We start from the raw sequence: 14,153 nt of genomic DNA, 5'->3' as shown, positions 1-14,153 counted from the left end.
GACTCTCTACTTAGTTTAAATCACTTGATTGTTTTTGTAAGGCAGTGCTGGTTTTTTTTTTTATTTTTTTTAAGATTGAAGTTTTTTATCATGACAAAACAAAATGTTGTGATATTTTCACCCCAAAAGACAAGGGCTAAAATATTGCACAGAGAGTTTTCCAGACTTAAAAACTGGGGCAGGGGCTTTACCCTGAAAGCTAGTTCTGTTTGTCACATACAAGGCTCCTATTCTTGCCTTGGAAGACTTAAAAATGCCATGTATATGACATGGGCATTGAGAGAGCAGCCAGTCTGTCCTCAATAGCACTTCCTTCAGCCTTTCGAGAGAGAATGCAGAGCATGTTGATTTAACTGCTCCAGTGCCTTTGGATATATGACATACATCCAGGAAAAAGGATGCCACTGAGACACAGGGGACATATATTCTGCTTCCTGCGCACTTTGGAAATAATGAAAAAGCCTGAGACATTCATGGAACATTCACTTAAGAAGGGTTGGTTCAACCTATTATTATCCCACTGAAGTCGGACAGTTGAAGTTTAGGAGAATAAATTATTCTGATTAATATTTTGTGAATAGTGCCATTTTATATTGAAATTAAGTGGTTTGCATTAGGAAACAAAGAGAAGGTTTCAGCTGCAGAGAAGGAGAGCGATCAATTTGATTTTAATTGGCTTATTCTTACAGCTGTAAGAAAGGCTGTAAGGAAATGAGAGGTGTTTCAAAGCTATGGTCACCAGCCTGGCTGTAAGAAAGTTTTGTGCTTGGTTTCAGCCATTGGCATCTAGACTTGTGCACCAGGACAAAGGTTTCTTTTGCCGGCAGAACCAACTTGAGTAGCCACACTCTTGCACCCTACATCATCCTCCCAGCTATAGATCTGTGATGCCACATGATGAACTGGCTGAGGAAACAGATCAGAATGAGAAATAAATAACTGGAGCAGGGGAAGGTTAACCTAAATTATTTGTCTGTTTGGTTACAATGTAACTTCATGGGAGAAGGAGAAAGGCAGAGAATGAGTGAGGAAGAGAGGCCTCTAAGACACATTCACATGCACACTGTAGCCACTCATTTCTCCAGCAAGTTCAAAGTGACATTATTTTCTAAGGAGTAAAGTTCACTGTGGTTGACAGCTGAAACAGAATTATTGCATTTGTGTTAATGCTTCTTTCTGTTGTCTTCAAACACATCAAATAGTAGAAGCAACTCATTTGCCTTTTTCCAAAAAGAGTCACACAGTGATTCTTAATTATCTTGTGACTAACAAATACACCACAGGATTCTTATCTCCTCTTCAGTTTGCAAGTGATGAGCTCTGAGTTTTAGCAGAATTCTTTTCATTCCCTAAATGCATGACTTTGATATTTTACTATTAAATTTCATTGCATTTCTAATACTGCAGTCTTCAAGGTCATTCAGTTCTCACTGCATGACACTCCTCTGTATTGATGATGCCTTGCAGCTTTGTGTCCTCAGTGAATTTCATTAGCATCTCTGCAAGTATTAAGATTGTTCACCACACTGCTCCTTGAGGAACTTCTCTAGTAACTTATCTGCAGTCTGGTGGCTCCTGCACATGTTGATGGAGTCTCTGGTCACTCCTCCATAGAAGAAAGATAGTTCTCTGGCATGTGAATAGCCCTCATGGCTAATTGGGCAAATTTTCCCATCTCCTGTGATGACACTGTTTACAAAAGAGGAGCTTATGATTATGTTATCAGCAATATGCTGCAATTCCCTTTATATAAAATCCTTGTGGTGTCTGTAAAACATGACAGGGGAGATAGGGTGTCACTTCTGCATTACTGTTATGCTCTGAACTCATTGTCCTCACATCCCAATTCATTCCTTGCTACAGGTAGATCTAGGCCTTCTCCGCTTTGTCTCTGGAATTGGGACACAAGGAGCCATCTCAAAAGAAACAAAGAAAGAATATTATCTGAAAACATACCGTGTAGATGTCAGCTCCAATGGAGAAGACTGGATTACACTGAAGGAGGGAAACAAGCCTGTTGTAAGTCTTTTCTCTTTTACCTCTCTTTGGCAAAGAAATAGGCTGTTGAACTGTGATTACTTACTATCAGTCATCAAAAAAAAAGGAATACAGTATCATGGGTTCATTCATCATGATCAGGATGAAAAATATCCCAAATCCATCAGATAACTGTTGTCTTAGTAGTAATAGGCCACAGAAATTGTTTATCTAAAGCCTAGAGCAGTTGAAAAGAGTGCAAAGTGCTGCCCTACCTGTTGTACCCATCATAATTTGAGTAGTTTGGGACTTTTCCCTAGAGTGTGCTGCCATTTGCCAGCTTGCCAGAGATTTTCTATGTTTTTGGGGAATCTTTTAGAAAATAGTGGGACCCTTATCCGCAGTGAAGCTCTGGATATGCAGTGTGTCGGCGCCTCAGCTTCCTGTGAACAGCCATGCTGTCTTACAGGAGTGCTAGTAGGCTATTAGCAATTTGTTAGACTTCCAAGTATCTCAGTGATGGGGGTCATGCAGACAGATAATTAGGCACATCTTCCCTTCCTTACAGATTTTTATCACCTTTCCATTTATCAGTGGATTTGCTCTCTGTGACCTCCCAATGAAACAGCTTTAGACACTTATAAGAGAAATCATTATCCACTACCATGAGCATAAAGCTCATTACTGAGAAATGAATTCTGCTCCAAGTCTCACATGAATAGTCCCAGTGAAGCTGCACCTCCCTTCCCACCTCACTCAGGATATGCCCAGGAGCAGCATCTCCAGAGGCTGCCGGAGGTTGATGCAACTGGAAAGGTTGCCTCCCTCCAAAAATAGCTTTTTTGTGACTCTTATGTGAAAACACAGAAGAGCTGTGTAGCATTAAACTTTATCAATGTAACCATATCTAGCTCTAAATATTTGGTTACTGCTCTATCAGTGCTCTGCCAAGTCTGCTACATTTGTCTAATCAAAATGATAGTGTTTAACACATACGTCTTTATTCTTCAAAGCACTTTGCAAAACAACAAAAAATGAATCCTGAAAGCTTCTCTGTGACAGGTATTATCCTGGGTTTACAGGCAAGGATGTTAGAAAGTCAAATACCGCAGTGTGGGCACTGTGTAATGATGTGTAAAGGTACAATAACTGTCTTGCCGAAAGTCACAAGAGGAGCCAACGCTGTGATTGGTATGAGATACAGTGTTTCCTGGCTCTGGTTCCTAATCTGAACAAATGCCTTTTTCAAAATCAGACCATGCCTGATTTTCATTACCAACTTCAATTTGTAAACTCTCCAAGAGAGTGTGCTTTACATGAGTTTCTGTTGTACGTGCTGCCCTTAATTAGTGAGAACACTTCCTAAACCTGTGTTATTTGCTCAAAGGATATATAAAAAATTCAAGTTTCTAAAATGGCAATATTTTGCTGTTGATCGGGGCAAGAAAAAAAATACATGCCAGTCTCCATCTGATATTTTTATTCAAATGAAAAGTTAAGGACGCTTGACTACTGAATGAACAACAAAAGGAGACAGCCACAAATCTCTTCAAGGAAGCCTCACACAAGTGTTGTCCTAAACACGTATAAGGAGTTGTGTACTTTTGAGGAAAGGCTTATTGCCTCTGTCAGATGCAGACCTTGAGAAAACTACAGCAGGTCCTCCCAGATCAAAAAAGGTTGCTGGAAAGAAATGTAGCTCCATTTAAATTCTCTTGCTAAATGTGAAACTCCAATATTAAATTGCTTGAGATATAACTGAACCTGTTGAGTTGACAGCTGTGCACTGCTGGCCCTCGCTCCAAATCAGTGTGGTTATTGCAAGTAACAAACAGGAAAGTAGACAGTTTGTATAAGAAATGGGAGAATCTCCCATAAAAGGAGAAGGGTTTGTGTTCATGGAAAACAACAGGAAACTGGTCCACTGTACGTGAGGAAGAAGCAGGAAACTGAATCACCTTCTTTGGATTAGAACATTGCAAGGTTTCGGCTCCACTAGGAAGGAGCGAGTCTGCAGGATCCTCAACATGAAAGCACAGCACAATGCTGTCTCTTCTTGTGGAAGTCTTATTGTTCATCTGATTTGACTCTTAGCCTCAGGGGACGCAGACAAAATCTTAGAGCCTGCTATATAGATTTTAAATAGACTTCCATCTCAGTCTGCAAAGAGAAAGAAAGTCTGAGTACTTGTAAAAAAGGGTTTAAAAACAGAAGGTTACCAAAGCAAAATTTGCACAATAACTTTGCACGACTCTTAAGCCCGAGGATGGCAAAACAATATATGTTTTATCCTAACTCCGTATAGGGGTTTTATGTGGTCTAGTTGAAATCTAAACCTTTAAATTGTTCCTGACATTCTGTAGCTTTTTGCATCCTTCTGCAAGTGTACAAGGAATAAAACTGTCCTAATGGGGCATTGAAAGATTGTTCGAGGACATGGCATCCCTTGGGTGGCAGGGACCAGTGTATGTCATTCCTGCATATAGTAGATCTGGGCATTAGGAACACCTCAAAACCAGGCAGAGGGTGGACAGACTCTCTTTGCACTCAGATGAGCTCTTGTTCTCAGGATGGCACTGAGCTCTCATGGTCTGCTCTGCAGTGTTACGGGACTCTGCAGGTGACAAGTATTTTTTAGTATCATTGAACACTTTATGTCATTTTTCTCCCCAAGGAAAAATTATTTGTCTGCAAAAATTGTGTTAGGAGTTTAATGAGATAGTTGTCCGTACAAGTCTTTTGTCTCACCCTCCACCAAAATAACGCTGTTTAGACCTTGCATCGTAACTATCAGTAATGCACATTATAAACACCATTTAAGAGAAAGCCTAACAAATATATTCTTTTTCTTTCCACACAAAGGTGTTTCAAGGGAATAGCAATCCCACTGAGGTTGTTTACAGACCTTTTCCCAAACCAGTTCTAACGCGGTTTGTGCGAATTAGACCTGTGTCTTGGGAAAATGGAGTATCACTGAGATTTGAAGTTTATGGCTGCAAGATCACAGGTAAGTGAGGATCACGGGGAGGATTTTAAAACCAATGGAATTTATTTTGCCTGTGTGGCTTTTATTTTTATGAGTGAAATGCATCTTCACCATTTCCACTGAGATTTTAGTGTAGAAATGTAAAAAAACCCAAACACCAAAACCTGAAGAAAATAAAACATGACAACTCCAACTCAAACACCCAGTGTTATCTGAGTGTTATTCTGGCATTATCTTTTAGATATTTGGCTTTAAGAAGTGAGAAAAACATGAGATTTAATTACTGTTCTTGAAATTATTTTACAGCTCCATGCAAAATATCTGAGATACACAGGTATTTTGCAAATCCCTATCTTATTTTTCCTCCTTAACCATCCAGTCCCTCTCCCTCATGCCTAGTTTTCATATGTAGTTCCCAACATGTTTCTCAAGGAACAAACATATATAACTAAGTTTAAAAGCGTTGCAAGGTACCAACACTTAGATTGAAGCCTATTCAAGCAACTAGACATATGTTGTCAAGTTCCTTCTAGTATTGGAATGAAACTCCTTTATATCACACAGCTACCAAAATAACTGTCCAAAGTCGTTCCTGAAGTAAAAGCAAAAGTCATTCATTTTCATCAAAATACGATCTTGAAAAAAAAAAACAGGTACAAGCAGGAATATTTTTATAAGTCCTTTTTTTCTAGTTTTAGAATTTCTCTAACTCCCCCAAAATGGAAGTGTATGTAATATATAAAGTAAAAACACAAGTTATAAATTAAAGAAAATGTTAATGATTTAATATTTTTTACAAAGGTGATTTTTCTAAAAAACCTGCAGCTCATTTTGTAGCACTTAATACAGCTCATTAGCACTAATTTTTAATGGTTCTAGGGATATTTTTTTCCCCCTTAAGGTGTTTCTTTAGTCTTGAAGATATTGCTTAATACCAGTTTCCAAACAAGATGAAAATAAGATCAATGATTAATATATTATAGAATTCCAGGTCATTCTGTGAAATCATTTCAGATTACATAAAGGCAATATCAGCAGAACTGCTCTCACATTCTGTATTGGAAATCTTCATTCCTTGTTAGCAGCTTTTCCTACTTCTAATTTACATTTATCTGGGACCATAAAAAAAGCAACTATTTAGCTTCTATGTCATTTGAAAAAGCCTGAGAGGCCAACGAAATACAATATGAAAATCTCAAGTACAGCAATAAATTACACTTTACAGAATGTATAGAAGATTTCCATTTCCAATGTTAACAAAATTAAGTAATCTCGAATCAGATTTTGGCTGATTTTGGAAGTTTTCTCTAGGGAAATATTCAGAAATTCAGATGTGACCATGCACTGTTTGTCTTAGCAAGAAGAATAGAAAACAAGAATAGAATAGAATTTTCTGTCCTTTTGGTTCCCATCAAGACAGAAATACTTGTGGTATTTTGGTACTTCCTGCCAATATGAGGATGTGCAAGTCTGGACAAATGAAAATTATATACAAATCCAAAAAGATTATTTTGGATATAAAGAAGAAATAAGTAATTGCTTATGATAGTTGAACTGACTGATATGTCCTGTTTCTGTTTTGGTGCTTGTTCAGGTTAACTATTTATTTGTTCTTTTCTCTATAGACTATCCTTGCTCTGGGATGCTGGGTATGGTGTCTGGGCTTATTCCTGACTCTCAGATTACTGCGTCTACTCAAGTTGATCGAAACTGGATCCCAGAAAATGCTCGCCTCATAACAAGCCGTTCAGGTTGGGCGCTGCCACCAACTACTCATCCATATACAAACGAATGGCTACAAATTGACCTTGGTGAAGAAAAATATGTGAGGGGCATAATTGTCCAAGGAGGCAAGCACCGAGAAAACAAAGTATTCATGAAAAAATTTAAAATTGGCTACAGCAACAATGGATCCGATTGGAAAATGATCATGGATTCTAGCAAGAAAAAGATAAAGGTAGGGAGCAAAGAGCTGCGCTAAAAAAAGAAAGGTTGCATTAAACAAAAAAAAAAAGCTCGCATTAAATTTTTACGCATCTATCTATCTCTGATCTTAGAAAAAGCACAGAGCTGGATTGAAACCAAGCAGGAGGACTCTTAGGGCAGCAACCCTGAAGGGATGCTGTGGGAACTGTCCTGTGCCTGAGGGCAGGAGCTGCTTGTAGGATGTTCGCCTCTGTGAAAACGGTTTTGTTTATTCAGCAGCCAGTCCAGACTTGATTTCTGACAGGGGTGGTGTGCCCCTGTGGCCCCTACATTGCTGAAAAATCCCATACAATGGTAATATGCAGTACTGCCAGAAAAGTTGGGGTCCCTCTGTGGATTTTCCACTGGCACTGAATGAAGTTATTTGAGACATTGAGTTACTTTTCTTTTGCTTCTTTTTTGTCTGAGCTGTAGAATGAGAATGACGTTATTTAACTCAATGGGGTACCTGTTGGATTTCTGAGCTGCCTGTAGACTGCTCTGAGAACTTCACAGGCTCTCTGTAGTGGTCAGATCCAAGTCTCTCTGAAAGAAAGAGTTGGAGTTTTTGTCCTGTCCGTGTAATCCTGTCCCAAGTGAATAGTACTATCATACTGTCACAAGTGAAGGTTGGAGGTTGTTTGGGAATAAAGGACTGCTGATTCATAGGTTCAAGCACAAACTGCAGGACATTTGCAGAGGAGAGATAAATGAATTGCTAGGTTAAATGCCAGGGAAAAGAAACTGAGTGTGGCCCAGAAAAGTTTCTGTGAATGTACCTATTTCAGTTTGTCTTTGAGTGTATGCTTTTGAGGACTTAAATTGCACTGAGTGTTTAGCTTATTTACCCAAAATCCCATTTGTCTTTCATCCCATTTTGCTATCATTGCTCATAAAGTGCATTTTTCCTGAAAAAGCACAGCCATTTTTTAGTCCTCCTACTCTGTTCCCTGAGGAAACCAGTGAGCACACAGTCGTGTGCACAAACTGGTGCTGCAGTACTGGGATGATCAGGGAATCATATACCAAAATGTGGCCTCTAACAGCAAATCAACATGGTGCTTAGCAGCTGGGAATCCTGAGAGTTGCTCCGTATCTGTACATCCATAGGTGTAAAAGCTATTTTGCTATATAAACTCATCCACTGGAAAAACCTGTGTTTCCTTAAAGGAAAAGCCGAGTGGGCCCATGGATGTAGCTTTTCCAGGCACATTTGGTAAATATTGGACTTCATTCTCTCCTGTTTTAATCTCACTGAGTATGTCTGCATTTTCTCACTTCTCATCACTTCTCATCATTTGTTTGGGGGATTAAAACTGAATGAATTCAGCCTTTGCAGTCAGCTCCTTTCTCTTGTTACCAAGAGTTTTGACTTCGTCATAAAGTGTGAAGAGAGTGTAAATCAACAATGGGATCTAACCATTTTCTTTCTAAAATAGATGTTGTTTTGACATGTACTTCTACACTGTGGTTCAACGAGGGAAAAAAATAATGCCATATGCTTTCAAAGCAGTGCGCCGTCTGCTGCATGGCTTTCTGTTTTCTAATACAAGCACTTGCCATCATTGTCAGAAGTTAGCAGTTTGACAAGAAAACTAGTGTGCTAACTAATGCACTGAGCCCATCCTCAGCTTTCATCACTACTAGAAATTAACTTTCAAAATTAATGGAATGGGAAGGGCTGGAATTCAAATCTCTTGTGGCATAATTAAAATCCTTCTCCAAAATTCAGGACATTTAAGAAACTTTCTCCCAAAACACAAGCTTTCTTTAAAGAAAATCAGATAAATCCTGTGATTTGGAGTCTGAAAGATTTAAAATGTTGATGTTGGAATGTAGTATTTTTAAATGTAAGTGGAGCTGCATGGGACAGAATGCTATAATGAGTCACAGCAGGAATGTGGATTAGAAACAGCCCTGTTATATGAAATGAAACACGTCGTTTCACTTGGTTGAAGTCTTGACTTTCAATAAACAAACAACTGCATTTTAGGAAAAGAAAGAGCAATGACAAGCTAAACATAACAACAGAATGTGCCCAAAGGATGAAACATCACCTTGTTTCTCAACATGCTCTTGTCATCCATGCCTGCAGCTCCCTTCACTGAGACTACCATAACTCTTTCTTCTGTGACTGACCCAATTTCTGCTTTTTTCTAATGTGCAGAAAGGTTCCCCCTTTAGCCTAGCACAAGCACTCAAAGGAGTGAACATCACTCAAATCCCCAAACAACCACACAGAGTTCTGTTTTCTCTTCAAGATGCAATTTGTGTTTCTTCTCCGTGTTTTTACTAGAGTTTACTCCATGATGTCATCTTTCTCACTGAAACTTCTCACCTCCTTCCACTTACTTACTGATGGTATTTTGGGGTTTTTTTCCACCTCCTTCCATCATTTCTGGAACAAGAAACTTCTGACCGTCCTGCTGCTTAGAACAACCTTAACTTTGCCTGCCATGCTTATTTTGATTTTAAAAGATATTAGGAAGGCTTTTTTCCCCTCTCACCAGTTTAGCTTCTCTTTTGTTTAGCTATTATTTATTATAACTTATCTTTGTAATGAAGTAAAGCAATTTGTGACATAGCCTGTATAAAAGATTCTCATGAAGTGAAGTTTTACTTCATGCTCCTCTCTCCTCCCCCACAAAGAGTATCAGTATGTGTCTTAAATGAGCAGTCAAAATTGAATCACAGGCAGCTCTGCACAACAAAGGACAATGATTCAATATAATTATGATTCGATATAATTCGAGGTGCCTATTGAATTCTAATGTCTGTGTGTCAGTACTTCAGTACTGATGTCTTTTATAAAACAGTTTCCATTATTATATGTTGCTATTAAGACTGCTATTAAAAAGGAAGCAAGGATTCCTCAGGTACATGTGTCTGTCTACTTTTTACACATAAGATGGCATTCATTCTTTCTTATATGATAAGTAGCTTTTCTGATCAGTTTCACTATATTGCTATTCAAATATAATAATATGTAATGCATGTTAATTAGATCTGACAGGCTATCTACATGTGAATTCTTGATGACAGTCTCCCAAGCACTGGCAGAACACCAGGTCAGCCAGTGCCTCTTGAAGCCACTTTGGAGGTACTATCTGCCCTAGAAAATGGGAGCAAAAGCATTACTGTTGAAATTTTGGTTTTAATTTGGTTAATCATTGTCTCCTACCAATGGCCAGAAGGAGTTGTGGACCATTGGTTCATAATATAGAGGTGTACAGAAAAAACAAGCAAATCTTTTAGGATTGTGCTGAAAATACAAGCAACAATCAGTTTTACCTGTGCTGGGTTTGTGCTTTGGGAAATACGGCTAGCTTTTCCCGTGGCCTCTGTTTTATCTGCTCCCAGATCAATAGGATTTCACTGCAGGTTGAGTTTTGTTCTGATCCAAAATGAAGGACATCTGGTGGTTTCTTCCTGAAGAAGGCTTCAGGCTTTGCAGCTAAGAGATGGAATTATCTTATAAGTAGCACTTCTATTATCTTATAACTAGCACTAATTTTCACTCCAGTTCAAAGAAGGCAATATTTTTACCACTTAACTAATTCATAGAAAAGAATAGTTGAAAATACTTTACTTTTACTTCATTGCTACATAGATTTTCATGTTTTGTACATTATTCTCTACGTGATATTCCAAAGTCATTTTTTACCATAAAATAGGGTAAAGATAACTCCTTTTGACTGTCTTGGGTTATAAACGCTTCATGGTAAGGTCTGCTTCTTTGTGCAGTTAATTCTAAGGACTGATCATCTCCATAGAGGCACCTGAGGTGTTGCTATAAGTACAAAGCATAACTCATTCTATATGCAAAAGATCACTGACAAGAGAAGCTGAAGATATCAGACAAATGCCATTGAGAGCTGTATTGTGGCTGAAGAACCCAGAGTGTAACTCAGAGAAGAGATTTTTTTGTATGAAGGGTACATTTGCTGACCTGCCTTGCCTGTTAGATTATATTACAGTTTTGTCAGGAAACAGCTTTCTTCTTTCTTTCTTTTCATTCTTGTTCAATAGCAGGCTCACTGGAAGAACTCTTGCAACTACTGTTCCTGGAGTTTAATTTATGCCTTTTGAAATAACTACAACTTGTGAAACACTGTGACTGTGGGAAATCAGATTGAAACTTTCTCTTGAATAGTTGGATTATTACGGTAACCACTTAAAAGGTGACAGGATCTTCACCTCAGCCATTTTTTTTTCCCTGAGAAGTGGTGAAAATGTCACCCAGTTAAACCGCAGATCAGAGCATCATTTAAAAACATGTCTCATTAAACACTCAGCTCTTGTTATGACCCTGATGGATTGATTGCTACTGAGTTTATGAAAAATGAAATGCGTTACTTTTCTGAGAAGAATTAACTATGTATTTTCCATTCTCATTTAGGACAGGAATGCCTGACAGTTATTAAATGGTTAGAATCTGGCCTACTGCTCACCTCATTCAAAGACTAGAGAATGAAGAGAAAAAAAATGGGTATTGAAAATAGCTTTTTTTTTTTAACAAGTAGCATTTGTCATGCTTTGCAGACTTTTGAAGGCAACACCAACTATGACACTCCTGAACTGCGGACTTTTGAACCTGTATCAACGAGATTCATCCGTGTCTACCCTGAGAGAGCCACACATGGAGGGCTGGGGCTGCGAATGGAGCTGCTGGGCTGTGAACTTGAAGGTAATTGCTCTGCTAGAGATGAATGCACTTTATTATTGTCATAAATACATTCTCCACTTGGACTACGGCTGAACACTGCTGTGTCTGTACAGGCAGCACGTCAGACTCTCACTTCCATGACTGGCATTAGTGCTGTTTCTTGGCCTAATCAGTTCCTTCTCTGCAGACATTTGAATATGCCCAAGGCGCAAATATTATTCTTTCTCCCATTCCTTTGTTGAATCACAATGATATTCTCCACATGGTTTTCTGTTCCCTTAAGCAGCCTTATGATTATACTTTCAAGAAGCATAGAGCTATTAGGAGAGAATAAAGACAGGAACTTATATTTTATGTTACCATGATACAAGTAACATAGAGAAGAGAAGTTTTCGGAGAATTCAGAGGAAGCTTTGCTTTAAATGTATCAATTACACCCCTTGCCATTCAAAGGATTTCAAAGTCGTACCAGTCACTATGGTGGTCAATGATTACTTGGCTGGACAGTGTCTGTGCTGTTCCTTTTGTGGGACAGAGGGAACCTCTTTGTGCCTCACCAAGCTTTAATTTTACAAGAATATGCAGGAGATGAAAGATCAGGAAAGGCAAAGTTTGGACATCTATCATTGGTCTGTGACATGAAGTCAAGCTTTGATTCTTTTTATATAAACAATAATTATTTAACTTCATAGGTAATTACAGATAAACCTATGTGAATTACACAATTTTTTCTGACGGATGGTGGTATAAAGGTGTGACTTATAAACCACACAGCTTAATAATATACAGAATTGAGACCCATGTTATTCAGGCTTTCATATGATAACTCATACAGAAGTAGCTTAACAGGCTCCCAAGATGAATAGAACCAACTACTCTGTCTCTGTTTCTATCTCACCATTTCTCCCCTAAGGCAGAAGAGTGGGAGGCACTTGCTGTGAGAGCTGATGAGTACTATGTTGTTTTTTAGTGAAGGCCACATTGAAAAACTGTGCTTTTTACTTGGCCCGGAAAGTGGTAAGGTTGGAAATACTTCATAGTTCCTGCAGGAAGCCTTCATTTCCTGTGGGAATATTTAGTTCCTGCAGACTATTGTGCTACTTGCTCAGAAAAAAGAAAACTCAGCACCTGTCTTATGTAATCTCACAACCTGTGGGCAACATCCTTTGGCCACAGGGCTACTGGAGCCACTTAGATGCCAAGAAGTGAGTCTGTGGACCACCTTTCAAGAACACATTGCTCAGTGAGATGGAGGAGCTGAAGAGGAGACTAACCAGGAAAATGCCTTTGCTTCTAGGCAAACTGCAGCAGCAAGTACAATTTTGCACTAGGATACATCTACTTGTATTTGTCTTTCTGCTGTGGTGTACTTTTGAAGGTTGCCCACCTGTATGTCATAGACAGGTGAGGTCAATTCCCATTTACTTGTGGGAGAAGCGTTATAGGAAAGCTTTGTTGTATAACTGTGTCTTAAGGAGTTTGTTGAATAAAGATAAGTCACTTGAAATTTTCTGAGAAGGAAAGGAATTGAGATGAGAAAAGAACGTGGAGGTAGGCACAGACAGGAGCAGAAATCAGCTCTCCAGTAGTAGTGAGCAAGGGGAAGCTTTGTATGCTCAAAGCATCCCAGGAGGCCTTATACAAGATGATGGCAGATATGTAGGCAAGCTTGAGGCTATACAGGGGCATGAAGATCAAGATAAGAAACTTAACCTGATGTAGAAAGCTAGACAAAGCTCCCAGAGGGGTTCTTGAAGAGATGTGGGAACAGACGCTCTGCATAATTCATAATAGGTACATAACTGTTTCTTTAACTAGGCTAGCTGTTACCTGTAAAACATAGATCAGGGTCCTAAAGAGACGTGTTTCATCCCAGAATATAGTTAACTCAGAAACTACTGTCCCTCCTGAAATTTTCAGGACAAGAAGTTAGTGCCTAAGTTCTTACGTGGCCAACAGGCTCTGGAGGCAAAGACAAATCCAAGAAACGGATGCATTTTTGCCTAGCTTATAATAAGACAAAAACATTGTTGATGAAAATAACAGTAGGTGAGAAGAGACAAAAGCCTGGATCACATTCCCAGTCTGGTTATATTAAGCAAGGAAACTATACTTGTAGCACAAAACATAAACCTAAACAAAACATCAAGTATCTGCTTTCTGATTTTCCATATGTAGTATATTTTGCGGAGACTGTGGTATAGGTATATTTTCTGGCATCTTGCACAAATCTCAAGCTTTTAACTACACTAGCAAAGGTCAGGCTTTTACTAGTTATGCAGCAGCTACCGGAAAGTCATCACCAATAAGAAGCAAGCAGGTGGCCAGGAGGGGTGACTGACATCACTGATGTCTTATTTATAGCTTCAGCAAAAACAAAAGAAACTCCTTCTAGATCTCCGCATTGAGCATAAAGTGATTCTACATCACGCTGCCTTCCTGCCACTGTTGCCAGGACTCTGCTCAGATGTTTCCTCTCTTAAACGTGTTCTGCAGAGAGGTTACTTCAGCAATGTGGTGGGTGCTGGAAAATTATCACTTTAGGCATGCGCCCCCCCC

The 14,153-nt window shown here is 38.9% G+C and overlaps 1 protein-coding gene across 3 annotated transcripts in view; it reads left to right on the top strand.

Moving 5' to 3' along the window:
• The window catches only part of NRP1 (neuropilin 1), a 114,679-nt gene that overhangs the window by 78,975 nt on the left and 21,551 nt on the right, over nucleotides 1-14,153 (top strand). For all 3 annotated transcript variants that reach the window (XM_054060851.1, XM_054060852.1, XM_054060850.1), the window contains exons 8-11: nucleotides 1,864-2,019; nucleotides 4,840-4,984; nucleotides 6,589-6,920; nucleotides 11,471-11,615. In XM_054060851.1, coding sequence (XP_053916826.1) covers nucleotides 1,864-2,019; nucleotides 4,840-4,984; nucleotides 6,589-6,920; nucleotides 11,471-11,615 — 778 coding nt within the window. The remainder of the gene's footprint in view (nucleotides 1-1,863; nucleotides 2,020-4,839; nucleotides 4,985-6,588; nucleotides 6,921-11,470; nucleotides 11,616-14,153) is intronic.

This window comes from Cuculus canorus, chromosome 2 (genome assembly GCF_017976375.1).
Source record: "Cuculus canorus isolate bCucCan1 chromosome 2, bCucCan1.pri, whole genome shotgun sequence".
Lineage (NCBI taxonomy): Eukaryota > Metazoa > Chordata > Aves > Cuculiformes > Cuculidae > Cuculus > Cuculus canorus.
This window is presented reverse-complemented; position numbering and strand designations above follow the sequence as displayed.